This window comes from Sinocyclocheilus grahami, unplaced genomic scaffold (assembly GCF_001515645.1).
Source record: "Sinocyclocheilus grahami isolate Dianchi unplaced genomic scaffold, SAMN03320097.WGS_v1.1 scaffold15.1, whole genome shotgun sequence".
NCBI lineage: Eukaryota > Metazoa > Chordata > Actinopteri > Cypriniformes > Cyprinidae > Sinocyclocheilus > Sinocyclocheilus grahami.
This window is the reverse complement of record NW_015505194.1, coordinates 3,871,553-3,893,107: the sequence shown is the minus strand read 5'-3', so window position 1 is coordinate 3,893,107 and position 21,555 is coordinate 3,871,553. Positions and strand designations below refer to the sequence as shown.

General features: G+C 38.0%; 1 protein-coding gene across 2 annotated transcripts in view; it reads left to right on the top strand.

The window, feature by feature from the left end:
- Window positions 1–18,223, top strand: part of prima1 (proline rich membrane anchor 1) — a 34,454-nt gene extending 16,231 nt beyond the window's left edge. For both annotated transcript variants that reach the window (XM_016294748.1, XM_016294744.1), the window contains exons 3-4: window positions 2,223–2,355; window positions 17,528–18,223. In XM_016294748.1, coding sequence (XP_016150234.1) covers window positions 2,223–2,355; window positions 17,528–17,630 — 236 coding nt within the window. In that variant the 3' untranslated portion in view covers window positions 17,631–18,223. The remainder of the gene's footprint in view (window positions 1–2,222; window positions 2,356–17,527) is intronic.
- Window positions 18,224–21,555: the final 3,332 nt, after the last annotated feature.

Genomic DNA, 21,555 nt, shown 5'->3' with positions numbered 1-21,555 from the left:
TCCCTAGAATCAACAACTGGCTGGCGATCTGAATGTCTTTTACTGCTGATTCGAAAAGCCCAGTCTCACACCCCATACCCGGTCTGATCTGCACTTCACACCCGTGTCAGTGGATTACCAACTTCCTGACTGGGGAAAGGTTGGGGAAACTCACATTCAGGATCCTCACTATCAGCACTGGTGCCCCTCAGGGTTGCATTCTCTCTCCACTGCTCTTCTCCCTGTACACAAATGACTGCACCTCGCGGGGGAGGGCGGCCGGGGGGGGTGGCAGCGGGGGGGGGGACTTGAAAAACCGTGTTCGGTATCCAGTGTTTTATTTTGTTCGGTTTTGGCTTCGGCCAAGAATTTTCATTTTGGCGCATCCCTAGAATCAACAACTGGCTGGCGATCTGAATGTCTTTTACTGCTGATTCGAAAAGCCCAGTCTCACACCCCATACCCGGTCTGATCTGCACTTCACACCCGTGTCAGTGGATTACCAACTTCCTGACTGGGGAAAGGTTGGGGAAACTCACATTCAGGATCCTCACTATCAGCACTGGTGCCCCTCAGGGTTGCATTCTCTCTCCACTGCTCTTCTCCCTGTACACAAATGACTGCACCTCTAAAGACCCCTCTGTCAAGCTCCTGAAGTTTGCGGACAACACTACAGTCATCAGCCTCATCCAGGACAGTGAGGAGTCTGCTTACAGACAAGAGGTTGAGCAGCTGGCTGTCTGATGCAGCCTTAACAACATGGATCTCAACACGCTCAACTGTGGAGATGAATGTGGACTTCAGGAGAAACCCCCCTGCACTCCCCCCACCATCATGAACAGCACTGTGGATGCAATAGAGTCATTCAAGTTCTTAGGCACCACCATCTCACAGGACCTGGAGTGGGACATTTACATTGACTCTATTGTAAAAAAAGGCTCAGCAGTGGCTGTATTTTCATCACCAGCTGAGGAAATTCAGCCTGCCACAGGAGCTGCTCACACAGTTCTACTCAGCTGTCATTGAGTCTGTGAGCCTGTGTGCCTGTGTTCATCTATAACTATTTGGTTTGACTCAGCTACCAAATCAGACATCAGGAGACTACAACGGACAGTCAGGACTGCTGAGAAGATTATTGGTGCCCCCCTGCCTAACCTCCAAGAACTTTACACCTCCAGAGTGAGGAAAGGGGCTGGTAAAATCACTCTGGAGTCTGGACCCCTCACACCCAGCATACTTCCTCTTTGAACTGTTTCCCTCTGGCTGACGCTACAGAGCACTGAGTACCAAAACAGCCAGACACAAGAGCAGCCTTTTCCCCCAGGCCATATACCACCTGAACAATACATAAAACATCTCAAGACTGTACATCTGTAAATAACTTATCTAAACTTTTCATCTGTAAATAGCACGTGCACATTCACAATTCTGTCTATTGATATTTTCTTTTTCTCTATATTTTATATATTTGTATTTATTGTCTATTCTCTTTGTTATTAGTGTTTTATTTTCACATTATTACCTTAAATTATATGTATGTCTGTACTGGAAGCTCCTGACACCAAGATGAATTCCTTGTGTGTGTAAACACACTTGGCAATAAAGCTCTTTCTTATTCTGATTCTGAGAGAGAAGAGGCAGTAGCCCCATGTGCTCATGAGGGCAATGAACTCGTTAATTAGCCTTCTCCTGTGCATTTTTCTGGATGAGACGGCTGTGTAATGGTCCAAATAAAGCGCCTCTCGGATATGGAATGATAAATGGAGTAGAGCAGAATGCTGCAGCCTTATGATTGGGCAATCAGACTGTATTGGTGTGAGAGACCAGTATGAGAGTGATAATGGTAAAAGTGCAGTTCTCTACATTAGGGACAGGTGGGATAGTTGACTACTTGTCCAACAACTGATTAATTAACTAGCAAAGCTGTCTTTTCTAACTGACATCATGCTAAAACGTGCTCCGTGAATTTGCATCTTTAAATTTAAATTGTACACAAGTGTCTTAGGCCATCTTAGTGTTTTGTGTTGATTTTTTTTTGTGCCATTATGAGCATTGTGGGTTTTTTTTAGATGGCATGTCAAGTGTAAAATAAAACGAGAACACTGCATTCTGTTGTTCTTCATCTAGCCGTTTCGGGGCTTCCTCAAGACCCACTAGTTGATGTAGTTTTGCACATCCCTGTTCTGCACATTTATTTTTCTGTGCTCTGCATGCTTTTTAATACTTTTTTTTTTCTCTTTCAGTGGCTCCCTCCACTGTATCCCCCATAACACCATGGAGGAGAGAGATGGAGATCTTAGTACTGGGGACAGTAAGCTGTGCATCTGTGGTCTTCCTCCTCCTGACTGCCATCATCTGCTACAAGGCCATCAAGAGGTAAGACTGTAAGACTCAATAGTTTTACTTATCTTCATTTTCAGAACCATAACTTAAAAAAAAAAACAAATACAGAAGTTAGTAAAATGTTAGAATTGTGTAATGTAAACATTTGATATAATATTGTGCATGTAATACTGAATGCACAGCGTTTTGGGCATCAGGTATGTTTTGGTCATTGCCTGTAATTGTAATTTCTTTCATATGTGGAAGGAAAAAAAATGTCAACTAGAGGAAAAAAAATCAAAATCATATTTTATGTTCCAGAGAAGAAAAAGAATCACAGGTTTGGAACGACATGAGGGTGAGTAAATGATGACAGCATTTTCATTTTTGGGAGAACTATCCATGTAGGTTGATGCTGACTTTGTTTTTTTTAAAGTACCATACAAGCCTACAGGTAAACAGAGCAAATTACATTAGCATTTTATCTGTGTCGGCTTCAAGCTTCCTTAATTTAACAAGATAACAAGGCAAAAAGATGATATCTCCACTTCTTGTCTGAAACATGAATTGTGAATGTTGTTATTTTAGTTGAAATGACATGAAGCTGTCACCTTCCTACATTAGGAAAAACAATGACTTGATTTATGGTTAGGAAAAGGAATGTGTTTTGCACTGATGGTAGAGTAGAAGGCATAAGCATTGCGTGGTGTGTCAGCCTTAAGCTGCTCTTTTGGTTTGGTACCAGTGACATGCTGTCAAGGGAACAACTGAGAGGCCTGTCAAATCAGCTGCAGACAGGGAAATGGCCTCAGACAGTCCAAATCACTCACACAGCGAAAAAGGAAAGAAGCTTCCAGACTATCTTTGATACGTCCAGGGCTAAACTACAACAATTCATTTAGCAGATGTATTGCTATTTTGCATTGTGCTGTATCATATTTCTTTTTATTTTTCTTCTAGGTAATTATAAAAGCTCTCAGCTGTCAGGTTGGAGTCACTCAGCATTTTTTATTTAAGGAACAAACATTGACCTTTAATACATACTATCACTATTTCACTTTTGTAGTACACTTTTTTTTTTTAACTGGTGAGCTATAGTGTTAACTCAAACATTTTTGCTAAATAACATTTTGTGAAAACCTGACCGTGTATTACAATCCCATATAAAGTCAAAACTGGTCATAAAGAGAAGAGAGTTTTAGGGTTTATTCACACCTGTCTTGTTTGGTTCGATTGAATCCAACTCAAGTTAGTTCCCCCCTTGGTGCAGATCTTTTGGGCAGGTGTGAATACAGCAATCGCACTCGGGTGCAGACCAAACAACCGCACCGAGACCCAGCTGAAGAGGTGGTCTCGGTCCGTTTCCAAACGAACTCTGGTACACTTGAGAATTTTTGTCCACTGAATGGATGACCTTAGCACATGTGTGGTTTTGTTTACAATTTCTAGTTCACTTGCAAAATGGGCAGTGTGAAAGCGAACCACACCAAACAAAAAACATCAACATTGTATTTGGTCCAGACTAAAGCACGTGAACTAGCGAACTTTCCTGGTGTGAATACACCCTTAGTCAAAAGAGAACCACTGAGATACCACTTTTATCTACATTAGTACAACATGTCACTGGAACTTTTGACTATTTATCATGAGGATTTATCACTGCAGGTGCTGCAGAAAGTAAATATTTCTTCTCCTCATATTTGTTTAAACCTTTATAGTTTTTGGGCACTGATTGTGAAATACACTAAAAATAAACTCTTTGCAAAAGTGAATTCACACAAGGATTATGATAAATCATTAGATGTGGACTCATCCTTGTGGACTGTTGGAGTTGATATCATCAGCTGGTGTCCAACCATCCTCAAGCTTTTTGACCTTTAACCACAACACTCCTAATTTGTTGGGTCAACATGGGAGGCTACCACCAGGTATTATCTATAAAACAGAACTATAAGAACTGATTGCTTCACCCCCCAAAAAACAGAATCCATGTGATAACCATCAGTTGACTATATTTGGCCTGGTTCATGTCATCCTGAAGCTACTCTCATTAAAGTGAAACTATTCAGATTTTCCAGTGAAACTACTGGAGGTAGATCCAATCTGTTAATGTTAAAACATTCCAGTCTTCTGGAAATTAATATTTTATTTATGAAAGCTGTGGATCATCCCCTCCTGGCTATTAAACAGGGACTTGTTATGAGCTCTGTTTTGTAATCATTTCACTTGGTGAATTTGTTTGTTACACATTGCCTCTTTTTTGCCTGAGAACTTGGTATAAGGAAGCCAACTCCCAAAGGAAAACCCAGCTGGCAGCTATTTCCCCACTAATGAGCTTGCCCAGTCTGCCAAAATGAAGAGAGAGACATGTTTAATGCCTTCCTTTTATATGCATGCGAACACATCATTTAGCTATGCCCAATGACCGATGCACTGCAAATGGTGCTTCTTCAAACAGTCGCTAAAGTGTCCCAGTAAAGGCTCGAATTATTACCCCAATCATTGCTTTATGGCTTCTGCATGCTGAAGCCTGGTGTGGCTCACTTATTGTAATGAGTTTAATGGAATTAGAGGCACTGGAGGGGAAAGCTAAAGCAGTTTTGTTGAAAGGTTGCTCAGTGCTTATAGTGACGAATAGATCTTAGAGGAGAGAAATGCGGTGCATTGATTTTTGACCACTGTAAACGAATGATAAAGCATCCTGGTCATTGAGCAGTAGTGTAATTATGATAACAAAGACTCTAAACAAACACATTCAGAACCCTCAGGATAAGATGAGCAAACATAACTTCAGTTCGTCTCGGGACTTGTTATGAGCTCTGTTTTGTAATCATTTCACTTGGTGAATTTGTTTGTTACACATTGCCTCTTTTTTGCCTGAGAACTTGGTATAAGGAAGCCAACTCCCAAAGGAAAACCCAGCTGGCAGCTATTTCCCCACTAATGAGCTTGCCCAGTCTGCCAAAATGAAGAGAGAGACATGTTTAATGCCTTCCTTTTATATGCATGCGAACACATCATTTAGCTATGCCCAATGACCGATGCACTGCAAATGGTGCTTCTTCAAACAGTCGCTAAAGTGTCCCAGTAAAGGCTCGAATTATTACCCCAATCATTGCTTTATGGCTTCTGCATGCTGAAGCCTGGTGTGGCTCACTTATTGTAATGAGTTTAATGGAATTAGAGGCACTGGAGGGGAAAGCTAAAGCAGTTTTGTTGAAAGGTTGCTCAGTGCTTATAGTGACGAATAGATCTTAGAGGAGAGAAATGCGGTGCATTGATTTTTGACCACTGTAAACGAATGATAAAGCATCCTGGTCATTGAGCAGTAGTGTAATTATGATAACAAAGACTCTAAACAAACACATTCAGAACCCTCAGGATAAGATGAGCAAACATAACTTCAGTTCGTCTCCCCCCCCCCCTCTTAGCTCTGTTTAACATGCAGCACTGTTACAGGGATAGTTCATCTTCAGTTGCTGGTCCCCATTGACTTCCATAGTTAAAAAAAAACACTATGCAAGTCAATGGCGACCAGCAACTCAAGGTGAACTATCCATTTAAATGCTGTCATGCATAGTTACAGTCAACACATACTAAAACATATTTTTGGGTGAACTTCATTCACATTTGAAATGCTAATTAGATTTAGGCTTGTGTTTAAAGTGCTCTATGAGACACTGAGACTAAAAAGGCTAAATTGTCTCTGACATGTTAACGTTCATAACAATAGTGCTGTAATAATCTGTAAAATGTATTTGCAAAATTATGCACTCAGCCTTTGTCTGTTCCTTTCCCCTAGGGTAAAAATGTGCACATACACCATAAAAAACATATCTTATTGATTATTTTTGAGTGTATGTGTTGCACTCATACTTGAGGGTAATAAACATTCCTAGACAGTACTACTATTGGGCAACTTGTGTTCAGTGTTGCCAGATTGGATGGATGATTTCAAGCCCAAAAGCTCACAAACACCCGCCCCAAAACTTTAACTGTCAAAATAATGTTATAGAATATGTAAATCAAGGTTGATAAGGGCCATTTTAACTCCTTAAAACAAAATATTGACGACAAAATAGGCTAATATAAATGATAAATAAGATAAATTTCGCAGGTAAACGGATCAAATTGTGGCGAATAGCCTACATTAAAGAGAATTAGGCTACCAAACATGAATAAAATATGCAAGCAGACACTGTCAGAACGGCAATCATGAAATTAACCGATACCCTCGAAACAACACATGCATGATTTTCAATGTCAGCAGTCAGAATAATGCAAAAAGTGCCCAATATAAGTGATAGGAAAAAGCAACGTAATTAGCAGGTATTTCACACTCGTTCATGCGCACACCATGACAGTCAACTCAAAACTGTGTCATTCATTGATACTTAATTATAATCCGACAATTAAAAAAATAACAACAACAATAATGCACTTACATTCGTGTCGCTCTATAATTTTACACAGAACTAGAGGAAGCCTCTTGTTAAGTTCATATTGTAGAACATAATACAGAACTTTGCACACTCAAAACTAATCAAGTCTAGCAGTTTCAAGGATTTATCAATTTGGACGTTTAAAAGATAAAAGACATGATCGTATAAACCGACATATTTAGTTTCTGTTATGATTAATTCAAATGTGCTCTGATTTCGGAGTTGCCGTGATAGAGCCTTCGTGTCATCTCACTCCACAATAATTCACGTTTTGAGAGTTGAGTCACTCTCCCACTCTTTAACTTATATTTAGGCATTGTGATTACTTGAATATACAGTCATACTACATTCAAAATCAGATACGTTATAACTTGTCACGCTAAAAACTTGTCACTCATGAATCATAACGACTGTCTGCTAAGCCCTCGTAATAAGTGCGGCTGTCGAAGTTTACATCAGCACCAGCGCCTCTGCAGTGTGTGTGTGTGTGTGTGTGTGTGTGTGTGTGTGTGTGTAGTAATGTTATGATGACTGATTGGATGCAGTATACATACTTGGGCTTGTTTTGTTAAACAATTAGCCTATGCAATTTATATGTTTGAAAACCGCCAAACTGACCCCAAACCAGCCCAAATTTTGTTCACCCGCCCAAGCCAATTTTTACCCGCACAATCAAATTCAAAACTGCCCAATTGGACGGGAACCCTCCCAATCTGGCAACACTGCTTGTGTTATGCAGTACCTTTTGAAATCAAATTTTTTTTTTTTTCTAATGTTTAAAAATCACTTCTAAGTTTGTGATTATGTTTATATTGTGATAAAACGTAGTTGATTGTTATGGTTAATGACATCTTGGGGAAAAATGAGTTAAATATTCTATCTAGTTTATTAAGACTTGATGGGGACACGACAGCATGCTGCATAATAGTTATACAGCATAATTTACTTTTTAACCATATACTGAACCTACAGTCCGGTGGAAACAATCTCAGCCCACTCTATTTTCAGAGGACATGAATACATTCTGGTGCCTATTCCAAAGAGCCAGTTTATAAAATATTTACCTCTACCTGTAATGTTTTATGTAGCTCCCTGCCATGTGTGTACTACACAGCATGTATTATTAAGGCCCAGGCCCACATTTGAAAGTGAGGATATGGCTGTTTTAGGTTCTGCAGTGATATTCCATACCTTTATTTCAATGAGAAAGGACAAACTGAACCACTGAGCATCCAACCCTGTGTTCACCAAACAAGAAACATTGGGTGTTATATGAGTGTTTGTATACATGTTGTGTTTATGTAGATTCCAATCAGCTTTGAATTTTAATAGTGCACAAAACATTTTTATACACAAAGAATTTAATAGTTTTACCCCGTTATTGCATGTCTCTAAAACCAAAACTTTAACATATTCAAAATCAGATAGGATAAGCTGAATTTTTAAATCTTTGTCACTGCAGTTTTTAGGCATCTACACAGGAAGAGAATGGCTGTTACAAATCGCTTGTTTTTCTAACTTCAGCTATGCTTCAGAACTTATCCTTCCAGATCAGCATTTATTTTAGTCCGTGAGACATTTTTTGGCCCACATTTTCCCACAGGATTTATGTGTCGACCTCAGAGGAGAGGTCACATAAGACCCAGGAAAACTAACAGTGTTCTGAAATGTCTGGGGAATGGCCACAAGGACCTCTCAGGTGCTGTTGTCCATCAGTGAGAAAAAATGGTAAAGAGACAGAAACTGAGTGAGAGAAGAGAGTGTGCGCGTGAGCAGGCTCAGTGCTGATTCAGGGGAAAGATAAAGGAGTTTTTGGCTTCCCGTCCTGGCACGTTACATAAGCTGAGTAGTCCACAGAGAAACTGGGCGACTGTCAGGGCATCTGCACATAGTGCAGTAGAGCAACACGACTCAAGGGACATTTGCACGACTGCTGGAGTCCATGAGCCTTTAGCAGGTTTGAGGGGGGGCAGAAACAAGCTCTCAGTGGAAAATTACTGTTTAGCTGAAAAAGCATAAATGGTAGTTTTATGCAGTGGACTTCCAGACAGGGTGTTCGTGAATTGAGAAGACTGGGATGATGTGATCAATCCTAAGAGCCTTCCTTATGGAGTCTGCATTTTCCATTTGCATGGAATTGTTCTTCATTTGTCCAGCGGTCAAGCGTGTCCAATAGATGAAGGCCAGTCCTTAAGTGACCCCGTGCAGCAGCTCTACAGCTCTTCTTTTATTTATAATATACTCTTATAATATTTGTGTTTACTTAAGCTAATTATGTTCTATTTAATATGATGTCAACCTAAGGATTATATGTTATTTCCTCCCGAGTGTTTATTTCTGAAAGGAAGGAGGATAGCAAGACCTTGTTTTCTTCACATTTGTTTTCTTGCTATCCTCCTCCTTCCCCACTCCACCCCTCAAAAATCAGATGAGGCAGAGTTTTTCCCATGTGTGAATCATGCAAAGCAAGAGGATGTCTTCATAGGAAAGCCCTGCAGCCTGGGGCATCTTGTGACAGATGGCCCCTGCAGAGCTACGGGATTGTCTCATCAGTCCTGCCCAAGAGACAGAGACTGTGTTTATCACAGCAGATGAGCGCTAGCTACCTCTGATAGTTTAATCAATCTCGACAAGGACATTTAGTCGAAGGCAGGCCCGGATTGGCTAATCGGGAGCACCGGGAATCCTCCCGGTGGGCCGGTCTGTTTTTTTGGCCGCTAGGGCCGGTGTGTTGTCATGCCACTGGGTTGAAATATACTGTCCCTAGGCTGCCTGCACTCACAGCAGCCCCACTCTTTTTATTTATTATTTTCTCGCAGCCCATATTATTATTTTCACCAGACCATATCAATAACAAACTCTCAATTGATAATTAATCATTCTTTTTGCGCAAATCGTTGTTATTTGTGAACGTAGGCATTTGAGGAAGGCTTTAAGACCAAGCAGACCACCGTCCGCATTTTGATTCTGCCAGATCAGTTTGGGCGAATGCAACTTATTGATCATGAGCCCAACATTTAGCAAGGCAGGAAAACATTCAATCTACCCGAAGGAAGACGTAGGCTATTTCAGTGTAAGTTAATGCTGTTAAATATATAGAGAAAAAGAATACATAAACTTCTAGTGTATTCTTGAACTTGGACCTCATTATATTGAAGTACAAATCCAAGCACCAGAAGCAGCCCACACTCCAAGTTTTCTTTCATTGAAAATTATGTATTTTCATTAAGCATTGCATTTAGCAGCCATATCACCCTGTAGCCCAAGACTGGTTGCCCACTGAAGCTAAGCAGGGCTGAGCCTGGTCAGTACCTGGATGGGAGACCTCCTGGGAAAACTAGGTTGCTGCTGGAAGTGAGGCCAGCAGGGGGTGCTCACACTCTGGTCTGTGTGGGTCCTAACGCCCCAGTATAGTGACGGGGACACTGTACTGTCAACAAGCGCCGTCCTTCGGATGAGACGTTAAACCGAGGTCCTGACTCTCTGTGGTCATTAAAAATCCCAGGGTGTCTTTCGAAAAGAGTAGAGGTGTGACCTCAGCATCCTGGCCAAATTTGCCCATTGGCCTCTGATCATCATGGCCTCCTAACAATCCCCATATCTACTAATTGGCTTCATCACTCTGTCTCCTCTCCACCAATAAGCTGGTGTGTGGTGGGCGTTCTGGCGCCCTATGGCTGCCGTTGCACCATCCAGGTGGATGCTGCACACTGGTGGTGGATGAGGAGAAACCCCCTGACAATGTAAAGCGCTTTGCGTGCCTAGAAAAGCGCTATATAAATGTAATGAATTATTATTATTATTATTATTATTCACAAAAACTTTAAGTGCCATTGTTAAAAGAAATGCTTTATTTAGTGACGTTTCATACACCTTCAGTTGTTATACTTTCAAATTTCATGCTATTTGTAATTTCACAGTATTTTCACCTCCTACATTAGCCTACTACACTTGTGAAGTCACAATTCTATAATGGTACAATTTACTCAGAACGATGACATTTTTTGATTGACATTTTTCGAATAATTGTAAATAAATAGGTTAAGCAAAACAAATGTGATTTATTTCTGACTCAAGAACTTTTTTAACTGCAGGCAGATATAGGTCTACACTATGGTACAATACAAATATTTGGAGCTTCACTTATTCTGTCCATTATTTTCTTAAAGAATAAACACTTATTTTCTACAAGAATAAACACTATTTTCTTAAAGAATAAAAGATAAAGAATCACAATTGTCCCTTATTTTCCATTTTTTAAGTTAATTGGCAACCCTAATGATAACGTAATTATCTTTTGACTCCCCTGACAGCGGCACCTTGGTCAAAAAACAAACAAACCCTCAGTTGTAGGAGATATGCGAGCGAATAAAAGAATAGAAAATATTACTATCAAACGATTAATCACCTCCAAAATAAAAGTTATTACTAAAACACATGCATGTATACATTTAAGAAAAATATGGTATGTTTATATATTAAATATGTAAGGAATAATCAACGGCTAGCCGTGCATTAAAGATTTTAAATGCATGATGTGTAGGCAAAGAACCGCCCGAAATTAAAAAATTTGTATTTATATATACATACAAAGTTTGTATTTATATATACATAATAAATATACACAGTACACATACAAATATTATGTAAACAAAATACTCGGTACCACAGGTACTTAAAAAAACCTGGTACCGTAACGTTTTCATTTTTTTAGTACCGACTTGGTACCAAAGTACCGGGTCTTTTGACAACACTAATCCTGTCATTTACTCGTCCTTCTGTCGTTCCAGACTGTATTACTTTTTTTTTTTCTTCTGCAGAACAATAACGAAGATATTTTGTAGAAGATATTCAATTGTGCTCCTTCCTGCAAAAAAATGATCTCTAAAGTATTCAAATAATGCATCTCATAATCTTGTACTGCGCAGTTTTATCTGATCAAATGCACATTATTATTCTTTAGTTTGGGTTAAACAAATCAATTTTGCTTGGTTGGAACAGCAGCTATGCCAATTATGTCTCTATTTGTTTCTGTTTTTGCCACAGGATTGACATCCCGTGGTAACTAGGATTTACACAAGCTTCAGTCTGGATCCAGAACACCTGAGAAGAGATGATGCAACCCCTCAGAGGACCTCAGATGATGCCAACCCTGAAACAACATACAGAACTACCACATTTTCCTATAAGTTTGATTGCATCATATAATAATTGCTGTTAATAGTGTTCATCGTCTGTTTGATTACGTCTTTAATTGATTTTTCCGTACATTTCTGCCATATGTACATTAACTGACAGTCACCACTGATAAGCTACCACTAAATATTGTAGAAAATTAATTTGCTGTAAAGTTGCTTTGCAACGATCTGTATCGTGAAAAGCGCTATACAAATAAATTTGAATTGAATTGAATATTTTGAAGAATGTTTCAACTGTTTCTTCCCCTATCCTATGAAAGTCAACAAATTTGGATTATCTTTACTATGAACTATCCTTTGAAACGGTTATATACTGTCATTAAAAAGATAGAGATTAGCAAGATTTTTTTGTTTTGTTTTTGAAAAGTCCCTTATGCTCAGCAAGGCTGCATTTATTTGATCAAAAATACAGTACATATACAGTAATATTGCGAACAATTATTGCGATTTAAAAACTGTTTTCTGTAGTATTTTAACGTGATAGCAAAGCTGAATTTTCAGCAGAAATAATTCTAATATGATAATTTGGTGCTCAAGAGACATTATTATACAAGTTGAAAACACCTTAATATTTTTTTCAGAATTCTTTGATATATGTGACCCTGGACCACAAAACAAGTCTTAAGTCGCTTGGGTATATTTTTAGCAATAGCCAAAAAAACATTGTATGGGTCAAAATTTTAAATTTTTTGTTTTATTCCAAAAATCATTAGGATATTAAGTAAAGATCATGTTCCATGAAGATATTTTGTAAATTTCCTACCGTAAATATATCAAAACTTAATTTTTGATTTGCAATATGCATTGTTAAGAACTTAATTTGGACAACTTTAAAGGTGTTTTTCTTATTTGGATTTTTTTGCACCCTCAGATTCCAGATTTTCAAATAGTTGTATCTCGGTCAAATATTGTCCTATCCTAACAAACCACACATCAATGGAAAGCTTATTTATTCAGCTTCAGGGCTCAAAAAATTTCAAAATCCCTGGTAGCCCTTCGGGCAGGCATTCTTCAGGTTTTGGTAGCCCAAAATGAATTTAACTAGCCCGAATAAAAAAAGACATCGGCTGAACTTTACTGTGGACAAATCAGCATGATCAGCAAAAACTAGTAGTATATAGGGATGTAACGATTCACTAAACTTACGATGCGATAAAATTCATGATACAGATTACACAATACAATTTATTTATATATTAATTTTTTTACAAAATGAGATTTAAGACAAATTATAAATGAAAAGGTTTTTCCTTTTATTATTTCTCAGACAAAATGCTGCATATTTCTTTGTGAAATTGAAATGTTAAATAATAAAACTAACTTGAAATTTTAAAACCAATCCCAAATCAAATGGAAAATTGTACAACTAAAAGAAATCTCTTCATATAAACAAAAGCTTTGCCTGTGCTCTATTTAAAATCAAAAGCAACCACTGCATTTGAATTACTATCCAAAAAAAAGATGCTAAATATATGTTATTTGGATTGTATAATTAAATAATTTGAAGCAAAAACAGAATGGTCTGATTTTTGCTTTGTGAATGAGACGCAAATGTCACTCTCTGACAACAGGTGGCACTAATGGAACAGCAGGTATTTATAGGCTGCTGCCCCTTTAAGACCGAATGCACGGATCCAATATAATGATGAACAGGAGATTTTTTTTCTCCACTGTTTACGTTCACTTAAAGGGTTAGTTCACCCAAAAATGAAAATTGTCATTAATTACTCACCCCTTGTGTTGTTCGAAACCCATAAGAACTTCGTTCATCGTTAAGTTATGTGGCGGCGCTGACCCAGATCCGGCGTAATGACATCATCACGCTGGATCTGGATCAGCGCCGGTGCCACACGCTCGCGTCCTGGTACTGTCGTGAATGCGCATCCAAAGTAATGCAGTAGAGACGGAAATGTGGAATAAAGTCGTTATTTTAGTTTTCTTTGCTGTCTATGGGAGGGTCAGAGAGCCCTCATATTTCATCAAAAATATCTTAAAGGGGTCATATGATGCTATTTAAATTTTTCCTTTCTCTTTGGAGTATTACAAGCTCTTGGTGCATAAAGAAGATCTCTAAAGTTGCAAAGACTAAAGTCTCAAATCCAAAGAGATATTCTTTATAAAAGTTAAGAGTCAACCACGCCTACATAAAACGGCTCGTTCTAACACACCCCCACATGTCTACGTCACAATGTGGGAAGATTTGCATAACGCCGCCCAAATGTTCACGCAAAGAAAGAAGGCGTAACTTTTATTCTCGCTGTAGTATTGTTGCTGCCATCATCTCGTGAAGACGCTGTGTTTCGTTGTGAAAGCGAAACTACTTTGTTTGGCCTTCCAAAAGAGGACGATATCCGCTTCGTCATGCCTAGAGCTGATCCGTGCTGGTCGCTGAGGAAATACATCAACTTCGCGCTGTGGATCGCTGGGGCAGCTTTCACCGTGGACGAAGCGGAGTCCAGCCTGGGGTCATCACATGTGGTTGCCGCAAGCCTGCCCGCCTCCGCTCACTCAAGGCCGCCATGTGTGACGCTGTGTTTCGTTGTGAAAGCAAAACTACTTTGTTTGGCCTTCCTAAAGAGGACACGACTAGAAATCAGTGGTTAAGTTGTATTTACAACACTGTTCCAGAACAGTTCAACCCAAATATTCTGATGTGTCCAGCGCATTTTATGGAGGACTGTTTCCTGATCCTGGTAGAGTAGACTACAATGCAGGCTGTTCTGACTCACAGACTGTAAGTATGTTTTTTTATATATAAAGAATTTGCCACTGACTATTCAAACACAAGTTTTGAGCAGTGTAGAGTAGCGCTTGTTTGTCATTTCTCATATCACAAATGCAGACATGTATTTCAGATATTGTGTGTAAAGACACACCTTGCTTTTCAGACCGATTAGCTTTGTTAAAATGGACACGTTTCAGGAAGGCCGGGCATAGAGGAGAAGCAATAATGTACAGTATGTGGAAAATAATGTGTTTTTTAAACCTTAAACCGCATAAACACATTTCATTACACCAAATACACAAAATAATGTTATTTTTAGCAACATCATATGACCCCTTTAAATTGTGTTCCGAAGATGAACGAAGCTCTTACGGGTTTCGAACAACACGAGGCTGAGTAATTAATGACAGAATTTTCATTTTTGGGTGAACTAACCCTTTAAGACATAACAGACTGTGTTTACGAGAAAACTTGCAGAGACAATTATTTTGAGATAATTTTGTGTGTATGTGTTCATTCAGAAGCAAGGATACACGAAAGAGGAATCAATTCTGTGTACACGCATTGTCTGAAACGTGGCTCTCTGTGTGCGCTTTGAATGAGTGCACGCAGAAAAGTACCAGGGCGCTAGCTCCAAATGCGTGCAAATGTTTTAAAACGCTTGAATGTTTCAATCGTCAAGACTTAGAAACAAGTGCAAACGATCAACTATGATCCGTTTCATCCCTACAAGCGAGTGAACAACGCGAATCAAGTTAGGAATTTTATATCACTATTCAAGATAGCCCGTCGGGCAGGGCGGTGATACATTTTGGTAGCCCGACTGGAAAACACAATAGCCCCGGGACGTCGGGCTAGCGATTTTGCGAGCCCTGAGCTTTCAGATGATGTATAAATCTAAATTTAAAAAAATGGACCCTTATGACTGGTTTTGTGGTCCAGGGTCACATATATTGATGAATTGACATGTGACATTTCATAAGGGTCAGCTAAAACAAATGCTCTTTATCTTATCCTGTCTGCAAAAGCAGCCTTCATTTAACAAGTTGCTATCTCGTGTGTATTTCTCTGGAAGAAACGGGTCAATTTTAATGTGCTCAAGCTCTGTTTATGAAATTAGACTTGTCCTCTAGACAGACCCCAGAGAGCTGCAGACACTAAAGATGGGCTCTGCAAAGGTCAGGTTGTTTTCTTTTTCATGACCATTTTAATTTTTTCTGACCTAATCATTAATCTGATGTGAAATCTCTCGTTCTGGTATTTATTGGTATTGTTCATTATTGTTCAAGCTTTTGGTGTGGTTACTGTAGAACTTAGTGACCAAACACTTTTTATGGTTTTTTAAATCAAATTCACATTTATTATTACTGCACACAGTTCTAAGTCTTGAAACCCAGACAACTCTGAGTTGAATAATTTCAACATTTGATACAAAGCAAAAAGATTCAAAAACTTTGTAATGGTATGAAATAAAAATTGTGTCACATATTTGCAGTTTTGAGTGCTCTAAGTACTAATAAAGTTGTTCCCTTGTGGTTAAATTGTATTTGTTTAATGACACTCAAATAAATAAAAGGGTCTTTGTGTAATGTATGTACTCAAAAGTATGTGATTTCAGCTGCAGTCAATGTCTATAGTCAATTGTGTACATTTGAGTATTTTGTATACTTAATATTTTGTTACATTGTTGTAACATGGGGTCACCCAAACTTTTGAATGGTAGTGTATATATTGTGGTTTTATATTATATTGTTGTGCTGTTGAGTAATTCTCTAGATATCAGTTTGAAAGAAATTTCACTAATTTGTGAATTTAGTGAGGTGTACAGTCAACTTTAGTGTCATTTCCATGGTAACGGTCTTCTTAGTGGATTTCACTTAATTCGGCTTTACTAAACAAAGAAAGCAGGCTAATAGTTTCTACAGAGGCATACTTCAGCACTTAACCTCTGAGTTATATTAAGGGTGTCTTAAAATATTTATCGGGTATTGCTGAAAATCAATTTCACTATGGAGATTCTGAATGGCATTTTTACATCCATAAGCCATTCGGTTGAGCCCTATTGTATGAACGTGTCGTTTTAGCAGTGACGTAGTTGCTTGGCATCAAGCTACTCCATTAGCTTATTGAACATTGTAGATAGCTGCTTTCATGTGGCAGCTTTCTGTACAGCCTTACTTTGCCAAATCTGAAGCATTAGATATGCCCCAACTGATTCAAACCTTTACTAATATTAATTTTGGCAACTTACAAAATGTGAATCATCAGAATCCATCTCTCTACGTAACCAGCTCTTAACTCAGGCCCTCTCTACCAATAAGTCAATATGTGACTGACATGATTTAACAAAATATCAACAGATTGGATCTGCGTGCTCCACTGTTTGGCCAGCTCTGGATTGTAATGCAGTTATGAAGGCAATTGGCTGCAGGCAGGTTGCATATTTCAAATCGTAATAAAGAACGGACAGGCCAGAGCGCATATCACAGCTTTTTAAGTCCAGCAGCCATTATGGCTTGCGGGAAGTCATTTAAACTGCAGAATAACTCACTTTGATGACCTGTGCTGCTGTTTATTAACTAGACTCTGTTAGTGTCTCAAGCAGTGTCTAAAAGTGTGCACTCAGGCTTCCTGAAACACTGACTGTAAAATAGAACAAATACAGCACGCAGAAAACACTGTGATTTAAATTGAACCTACCATAAGTACTATTTGTGTTTTCCTTTCCTAGATTTTCTGTTTGCTTTTGAGACATTGTATTTCATTGCACAAATCTCAAGCCTCTAAAACCCGATCAATAGCATCCTCAATCTGAGCAAAAATAGTTGTTTGAAGCTTAATCTTTTTGTTCTCTTTTTCAGGAAACCCCTTCGAAAAGAAGAGAACGGCACAAGCCGAGGGGAGTATGCCATGAGCTCACGCTGTAAACAGCAGGTAGTGGAAACCAATAACACTGGAGTATAGTGGCCATGCTACAGCAAGGCATGTACAGCTGAACATTTTGTACCATACAGCACCACCATCTCTGTTTGGGTTTATGAGATGGATGCAAGGTATATTATGAATTTAGGAACTGTAAACCTCATGCCTGCCCTTCTTGAGACTTAAAATTATGTTTAAAGAAAAGACTAAGGTGAATACTTAATGACTGATGTGTATAGGCAATTATAAGCGGTTTTGAGGAGACACGGAAACTCATACCGATGCTGACAGCTGCACGAATATCATGAGACTCAACCTGGCGGCCCCCCCGGGGCCTCTTTGAGGACAATATACAACATCAACAAAATAAACGCATGAACTTTCTGTTGAATGCAGTGATGTTTTTAAATTCCTGTCTTCTCTTGTCTTTAACTCTCTTTGCAGTGTTCCTCATTAAACGTTAAGGGTTCTCTCACCTCATGTAGATTGTGTGAGTGTTTAATGGATAATTGACTGCAGCTGACCTATCGGTAAGCATCTCCCCTTGAAGGCAGATGAGCCAATGGCAGTCGAGTATCAGTTAATAGAGTTAATAGAGAGTCATAGAGAAACATTGGAAGATCCGAAGCTCGCATCGGTTTAATGGTGTTTATGCTACAAAAAATGGAAAAACAATGTGCCTAGGGTACTTGTAACACTAATTCCAGTTATCCTGAGAGGATAGGCAATAATAGTAATTTATTTTATTCCATTTCTTAAATCCAACCAAAACAGAGCAAAATGTCCCTGAGCATTCTGCCCCAATCACAATGAAGACTAAAACGTTCATTTTCTGGTTGTCATACTCTCAGTTACACTTTTCATCTGCTCAAGCAGAACGTTAATGTCATCTTGTGCTTCAGCAAGGTATCTCATTAGCGTTAAAGTTAGTGAGTCCATGCTAATGTACAAACCTAAATAGCGAACTGTTCTCATGTCATGTACCATGCAGTGAAAGTCAAAAACACATGAACGAAGGTCTATACTAGAGTGCCTCTCCATATTAATCTGGTTAAATGTAAATTAATTTAATATTACTCTGCAGTATATGAACGGTGTTGGTCCGGGATGTCATTGCGATCGTGACGACCGTAACATAACTCTCCCATTTGCATTGTGATCTGTATTTTTACATATTTATTTTAATATCTTTTATATATCCCTCCATGGTATATTTAAGTCCCACTTGAAGGTCCATATGTGTCCCAAATTTATCAGAAACACCTCGGAAGAAGGTTTTCACTGACAGCTGTCATTGTAAGACAGTGAGCAACTCCGTTTGTTTGTCCGAGTGAGCAACAGTAACTAAGGAAGGCGGGGCTTACCGATAGGTCAATTGGCCCCACTGTTTTTATACAATCTCCAAATGGGATTGGGTGGTCCTGCATTTTGTGTACCAAATATACAAGGGAGAATAAGAAATGTTTTTTTGCAGTTTGTGTTACTATGCAATTGGAAAGGATTGAGTTCTTGAGGTGCATATTTATAATACAAAAAACAAGACTAGCATTAGCATCGCTAATAGTTAACAGATTGTAGTCTGACCGTAGAACTTGCACAATTGGTGGCTGACTAAATACTTTTTTGCCCCACTGTATGTATACAAATTTGTCTGATGGTGTAGCCCACATGTGAAAGATATCTAATTTGAAATACATGGAAACAACAACAACAACAGGCATGATGGATTGATGAATAATTTCATGTTATGGCTGATAAATAGCTGATATTAAATTCTGTACTATTTTGTCCAAAAATAAAATATCCCCCAAACTAAAATGGTTAGTTTGTGTAAATGTTAAAGCTATGTTTGGATGCATAGACAACATAATGTACAGTATGAAATATGGATAACTCTTTATTTTAAGATGAACAATTGATTGAGTAGTTGAGATTTTAAAAATCATAATTGGTGAGAGTCCCATTATAGGAAGGCACTCTTTAGGAAATCCTGCTCTTAAAGTGTTAAATCTTTGCCGTAATGTATTTAAGTTAGCTCTTGACAAGACAAAGCAAGTGTCCACAATTAAATATCCATTTAATAAAATAAATATCCAATATGGACAAATACTGATTAAAAATTGACTAATGTTGTCTTATAACAGATATGGTCCTAACATGATGCATCTCTAACTAGTTTGGCTTTCGGTGTTACATTTATATGGAATGTACACAATATGATGGATGTCCTGTATCCATTTACCTTTCAGTAGCTGCACATACCTGTTCAGTTGTTATTTACAACTGAAACAATTCACAATTAGTCAGGATTTGTTCGTCAAAGGGGTCAATAATTTTGCTCCAAGTAGATATGTTACAAGCGGGAAACTAAATAAAATGGTTACATAAAATTACATTTTGAAGTTGAAATACTCTGGCCCAGTTTCACAGACAGAGTTTAGCTTAAGCCAGGAATAGGCCTTAGTTAAATTAGAATATTTAAGCAGCTTTTATTAAAATGACTTATAAAAAAACATTACTGGCATGCATCTTGAAACAAAACAATGGCACAGACATATTTTAAGATATGTCAGTGCAAGTTATTTTCAGTTGAGACAGCTCAAACATGCATTTTAGTCTAGGACTAGCCTTAAGCCTTGTCTGTGAAACTGGGGCTAAATGTATTAAATAGTGTTTTTTTTTTTTTTTTTTTTTTAGAACTTCATGCATTGGGAAATATATAGATTTTACATTAGTCAGTCATTTTCTCAAATCAGTATGGTTAATAGAAAACAGTGCACGTGTGATTATCACGTCATGTGGTCAATCTCTTTGGAATGTTTGCAAATCATTCTAGATTCACATCAAGTCTCTTCTTGACCTTTTTTTGGCAAGTCTTAAAAACTAGGATGTTACAAGCTTTTACTAAGATGGTTTAAAGCTATTTTTAAAGTTGGTAATATTGTGATTTCATGTGGGTTAGTGGACGCTTTAAAGATGTATCGAGGTGATTCATCAAACAAGCTTAACCACTAAATGTAGCTTGTAATATCACTCTTAACCAGATTCTCTCTATTGTTTCTTTTTTTTTTTCATTGGAACTATACAGTATATTGAACATGTATCGAACCCCCCCAATGTTTATGCATAGTAACACTGAATATACATCCATATACAACTGAGCAATCTCTCTTCATAGTCTTTAAAACATTCTCACAATCTACTGTACAGTCATTCACCCATTCAACAAGATATATGAATTAAAGATATATGTGTATTATACTGTACATATTATACTGTATAAGGTACTCAGAATTGTATTGCATGAATGTACATATCAATATTTGCCTTCTTGACAGTCTATTGTGTGTACAGAGTAAGAGAAAATGTTTATAGGGATAAGTAAGTCGGTGTCGTCAGAACAGAATAAGTGTTATTGTTTGTCTGGAACAAGCCATTAATATATATTTGAGTAATCAGAGGTTGTTGCACAATGTATGCATCACATACCAAAATGTAAAACTATTATATATTGTGCATTGAACTAATTTAATTGCAACTTGCTGACTTTTTTAGTTTTAAATAAAATTGTACTACTGAATCGTATCTGGTGGGGTTTTTTTTGTGTGCAAAAAGAATTGGTCTGTCATCATTTAAATTTGCAGAATAATTTCATGGTGCACAGCTGTGATATATACTGTACATGTGCAGCATTCTGGTCAGAAAATATGGTCTATGATAAGCTATAATATTTAAACAGTATATGTTTATAAATCTGTTTTAATATGATTTCATTACATTGTTGACACCTGGTATCTGTCATGTTTTGTGGTTGTACGTTGGGGATCATTATATTCCATTAATTGCTATCTGAGATATAATTATTGTACAAAAAATATTGTACCTAGCAACAACAAGGACTCATAAGACTAGTATGAGATTACTCTGTTGCATATAAAACTTGTTTTCTTTTAATATAATATTTAGA